Source organism: Contarinia nasturtii, unplaced genomic scaffold, assembly GCF_009176525.2.
Source record: "Contarinia nasturtii isolate CC-2019 unplaced genomic scaffold, AAFC_CNas_1.1 Cnas_scaffold_2806, whole genome shotgun sequence".
NCBI lineage: Eukaryota > Metazoa > Arthropoda > Insecta > Diptera > Cecidomyiidae > Contarinia > Contarinia nasturtii.
Genome location: NW_022200123.1, coordinates 1,004,782 through 1,010,493, shown reverse-complemented (window position 1 = coordinate 1,010,493; position 5,712 = coordinate 1,004,782). Strand labels below are relative to the sequence as shown.

Here is a 5,712-nt window from a genome sequence, read left to right as displayed (position 1 = left end):
TCTCTTTATGCACATTGATTAAAAAACACACGCTTAACCGCACAAATAACCATGGACAACAACACAAAGCGACAAAAAAGGCATAAATAAACGAAAACAAAATCTGTCCAGCATCTCTTCAAATAAGAGTAAAATTCAAGTCAACGAATTGGAAAAAAGGCGAAAATCCAGTGTAAGTCAAATGAAAGACAGAGAAGAGGCGAACGAGTGTGAGGGTATCGGCAGTATATTGGTAATCGATTCGTGTGAAAAGAAGACAAAATGCGGTTGTGCGCATTCAAATGTGATGCCATGATAAAAAAAAATTAAATGAAAGAGAAATGTACAAACACAGATGCAAAGAAGAATAAGATGCGATAAAAAAATAACAACAACAAACTCGTTTTGCCGTAAGCGATGGTCAATTCATTTCAATATGTATATGAATTCATTAATAATAAACGACGACGATGACTACGTCGAGCGAAAGAGAGAGAGAGAGAGACGCCACGAATCAGCATCCAAATGGGATAGAAAGAATGAAAAAAATATTTTTTCTTTCTGATAAATATGTGTATTTGAGGTTGCGCTGGTCCTGAATATCATCAGCTCGCCAGCTCAGACCCAAGCACAAGCAAAACAATCATGAGCATGAGGCAGTGCGAACGCGGACGATGTGTTGTTTTTAATCGTTGCGGACTCTCAAGAGTCCTCAAGAATCACATTAAATGAGTGAAGTAAGCGAGAAAGAACCAAAAGAGACGACAGAAAATGAAAGAAGAAGAAGAAGAAGAAAGAAAAAAACAAAGTAAAACGCGTTCTTGAAGCCAAGAGGTTTTGATGTAATAACACAGCTTGTTTATAACGACGGTATTAATGAATATTACTGTGGTTGGAATTGTATATGTTTGCTTTTTTTGTGCGCGCTGTGAGTGCCTGATGCCCACACCATTTTTGTTATGCTTACATTATCGCGTTCTTTTCTCTCTCTTTGTCTCGCCTCTTTTATTGCCATTGTGATTTTTGCTTTAGATCGACGATTTTCTCTTCATCTCTTTGCTGCTCGATAAAATCCTTTTTTATCGTCATCGCGTCTCTGTGTGTTTTTTTACTGCGCTCTCTTCCCCCCTTCATTGAATGCTCATTGCATTCTATAATTTGTTGGATGGCCGTTCTTTTTTTCTTCTCTTTTCAGAATCTCAATGCGACTTTATAAAATCGAAATTGAAGAGCGTGTGTATTTGTAATTATGTCGTAAAGACGAACAATCAGCATGATTCGCGTAATCTTGCAGTCATTTTATGCAACAGCATTTATACCGTTTGCATATTTTCATTTATATTTTGATACGTTGAAGAAGAAAAAAACATATCAGAATGTTATGTGTCATTTGAATTTTCTTGCATCTTGTTCTCTCTCACTCTCTTTCATGCACTATGTAGATATCATGCAGGCATAACAACTCACAAGTGATTATTAAACGTAGTTGAATGTCTGAAGTCGATTAATTTATTTTGAAGATTTATACGTGATTTCTTGCTTGATGATCAAGCCGATCCATTGGTCAATGCGTCGACCGAGAATGTTCTCGATGTAAGATCTCCGGTTGAATTGTGTGATGAATCACATCAAATTGCAGTCGAATCATCGACTGCCTATTGTATACGAGGGCAGGAAGGTTGATTACAAACGATTTCTCATCATATTATGAAAATAAAAACGTGCTGCTAGCCATCTATGCCATTTTGCTGTTGTTGTTGTTTTTTACCCAGTGTGTGTTTTTTTTTCTCTGGTTGTCTTTCAATCGTCTTTTAGCACATTTTCGACATAAATCTTAATTGAATTTTAATTATGAGTCAAGTTGAATCATTCAACCTCGATTCGTGATTGTCGATAGTACACTGACAATATGGCACGTTTTTCAGTGTGCCGGTGTGTGCACACATTTATTATTCAAACATGCTTCTTGATTACCATAAAATAATTTAGAGTGAACGATGAGATCGAAGCAGGCAAATAAGCAAGAAAAAAAGAGCAATAACAAATGTACTGAACTCCAAGTCGATTGGCAATTATTTTCATTAATAAAATACAAACAACGCAATTCGCATTAGGAGCAATCTAAAAAGCACGTTTTTGAGAATTTATGCTACGTTATTTTAATTATTGTGAAAAAATGTGACCAATTTCTTCGATAACTCTATTGTCTATTGCAGTAATTTCCAATTAAAATTGTATATCTCAAAGTTTGAACCTTTGAACTAAAGCTAAAGATGTATTCCATTAAATTCTATTTTTTCACTTCAATTTTCGCTTTTATTTTTTTCATAGATTACAAAAAACTATCTTTTTCAGACTGAATACGAACATTTTAAATTCATTTAATAAAATAGAGAATTAGAGGGTAATGATAAAAATGATCAGAACATGTTTGACTGTTAAACGAATTGTCTTCAGAACACCGTAAAAAATCGAGAAAATTATGTAACTTGTTTGAATTTTTTTAAATCAATTTTCACTTCCATGGTAAATGCCAGCAAACAAAATGTTGTTTGTTTGTTGATCGTGAATGACGTACACAAAAGGGTGATCACATATCATAGGTTCATTTATTAAAGTGACTCACCTTCTCGGCGAAATAGGATGTGTTTTACGGTGTTGTTCAGGTGTAATTGTAAGTTCCTGATCAATCTCAATTTTTGCCATCTGTGCGAACGCATTAAATTTAGATTTTGTCATTTTTGCCGAGAAATCAAATTCACCAAAATCACCCAAATTTGCTGAGTCGTTAAACAAGGTTCGAATTCCCATATGTTGAAGTGCCTACGAACCCAAAATCAGTTTTCGAAAAAAAAAAGAAATTGAAACGATTCAAAGTTGTTGTCAAAATAAAAATGAACAATAAATATACCGGTATGATTTCAGATGATTTATCCAATTCAAACTTCGGGAAAGAAAAGTGGAGACCATACCAATTGGCACTATGTATATTATATGTACCGCAGAACACATTAAATAAAATTTCTGGCGTCAAATTTGCTAATAAGTTCTCAATTGATTGTGAAGTGGCGACCGGCAATAAGATGAACATTGAAATACCTTCATTTTTAAATGGTAATTTCAGGACTTCGGTATTCAAGTCATAAATCTTACCTAATTAATAAAAATATATAATAAATATATATGCTTTAATTCACTGATGTTCGACTTTGAAAATTTTACCATATTCGACTTCTTCAATGTCTAATAGATTCATCGCCATCATTTCGACATGAGTCGGTTTTCGGTTTTGATTATAAAAAATGCTCTTTAAAGTATAGAAATTGGGGAATTTCTCAACCTGAAACGATAACAATCAACAACTTTAATTCGTTTATTTTGTGTCGATTTAAAATAAGGAAAGCAGCGTACATACAAATTCTCCTTTGAAATACACTGCATAGATAAAAGCAAACAGTGTTTCTGATGTTATTGAATCGCTGTTAAATGCATTTTCGTAGTGATTATTTGTAGCATTTGCAATGAATTGATTGATATAACTGCGGCATTGGTCCGACTCTTCAACAAAATTGAGCTGCTCAATATGTTCATTCAACAATTCCTTCGTAGAATTTCTGGGAAAAATCGATTTTCAATTTTTGGAATTATAAATATTTTCATAACGATTAAATGGCTTACTTGATATTGATATTCTGCGGGAAGTAAAGTCGAGTATGTGAAGTGAATTCGATTGTTTGGTTTTGAATACGATTGACTTGTGCACTTTTGTCCAACTTGTATGCATCCATTGTATCAGCTTTATTCTCAGTCAATCCTAATGCCATTTTAATTTCCTTTTCTGTTTCACCAGTCGCAAAGTAAGTCATTAACAATAACTGATATACGCCATGTGGCGAACAGAAAATATTTTCATTTGGATTTTCTTTTTGCAATGAATCCAACAGTGAAATTGCAAATTTTAATTGCCGTCAACTGACAATTGAAGATTTGTGAGGAGCTGAACATGCCAAGGACATGTCAAATTGATAAAATCCTCGTTGCCATTTTTGGCAGCCACTGTTAACAGTGTTACTAAAAGCAATATGATTTTTGTATATACTCTTTGTATGGAACACATGTTTTTCCAAATTATTGAGACGAAAAACGAAAAACAAAAAGAGCAGTATAGTAACTAACAGTAACTTGTCACTCTCACTAGAACAATGCAACTGAACACAGATATGACCAGCACATCACTCTTAAGAAAGAAATTCTAATACTTACGTTTTGGTGAACATTCCCTTTCTCTTTCACTCACATCACTGGAGAATGAAGACAAAGTGACAGATGCTGTTCAGTGTTCACTTCATGAAAACCATTGGTTGTTTAAATAAATGAAGAGTAAAATTGTTGGGACCAAAGTTCACAAACGTCAGTGAAAATTGGGCGTTCACATTTCACACAGACTAAGGAAAATATTGTTGACAATTGATCTAAATAATTTCATGCTATTGATACAATTATTTTTTGTGCATCGCATAAAACATTTAGAAAAACGTTTTAAAGCTGTTTGATTTTTTCATTTATCCATGGAATAAAGGAAGATATACGGGTATAAACTTGCGGTTTATCAAGCCCAATGCTGGATAAAAGTCTAATTGATTCACCTCCTTCCGTCAATCCTGAATCCTAACTGCCTGAATCCATCTAAAAAAAATTAAAAAATCATTCAAATACACCCTCCATTCCAAAAGTTCCGGAACTTTTAAAAAAATAATAGATACCAGTAGCCAATAGTAGTAGTATGGAACCAATATCGTTTTTTCTAAATGATTGTTTAATAAAAAAAAACTTACTACAGTAGCAAAAGAGCCATCGATAGACAGTGCGCAAAAGTCCGATTCAAATACACGATTTCTGAAACGTGCTGGCCATTCCTCCGAAAGTTTTTCACATTTTTGATTAGAAATTGTTTTAATTGGTTGGATTTTTAGCTCATTAGATAGCATATTTTCATCATTAACGAATATTACTTTAAAAATGATAACTGTTTACAAAGAAGAATACTCGTTCCTAGTTATTGAATGGTTTGAAACAAGTGAAATCGTTCCGAAAATTGTTTGTATGAACATATACGTATTTTCCCTTTATTTGATATTCAGCCATGTTTCATGATTTTTTGTTTTTATTTAAATAATTTGTCGTTTTTTCAAGCGCTTACAACTGATTTTTACGTTTAAGTTCCATCATTCAACCTGGATTTGTGCCTGTCGATAGTATTTACATCAACAATATGGCACGTTTTCCAGTGTGCCGATGTGTACGAACGCGCACATTCAAACACGCTCTTTGATTTCCATAAAATGATTTAGAGTGAACGATGAGATCGAAGTAAGCACAATCGAACCGGTAAGTAAACAAGTGAAAAAAAAGAACAATAACAACTGAACTCAACTCTAAGTCGATTGGCAATTATTTTCATTAATAAAGCATAAACAACACACAATTTGCAATGCGGCAAACCGAGGGGGAGCGAATAAAAGAGAGAGAGACAGAGACAGAGAGAAAAATCGCGAAAAAAAAAAACAAATAGTAAGAAGTTCTTATTGATAAAAATAATAATAATATTGTAAATGGTGCTTACATTCGCGAGAGACGCAATCTGTAAGTGTATATATTAAGATTATAACTTCATTTTCTTTACAATGAATAAATTTTATTGAAAATTAGCACGAGCAAAGACGATAAATTATA

At 33.3% G+C, this 5,712-nt stretch overlaps 1 protein-coding gene across 1 annotated transcript; it reads right to left on the bottom strand.

Annotated features, from left to right (window-relative positions):
* Window positions 1–2,391: 2,391 nt before the first annotated feature.
* LOC116349223 (serpin B5-like) lies at window positions 2,392–4,299 on the bottom strand. Its single transcript, XM_031780560.1, has 6 exons — window positions 4,243–4,299; window positions 3,658–3,817; window positions 3,395–3,593; window positions 3,202–3,319; window positions 2,891–3,132; window positions 2,392–2,802 (listed from the first exon to the last, which is right to left on the bottom strand). The coding sequence occupies exons 2-6, from the start codon at window positions 3,801–3,803 to the stop codon at window positions 2,602–2,604; spliced, it is 906 nt and encodes a 301-aa protein (XP_031636420.1). The 5' UTR covers window positions 3,804–3,817; window positions 4,243–4,299; the 3' UTR covers window positions 2,392–2,601.
* Window positions 4,300–5,712: the final 1,413 nt, after the last annotated feature.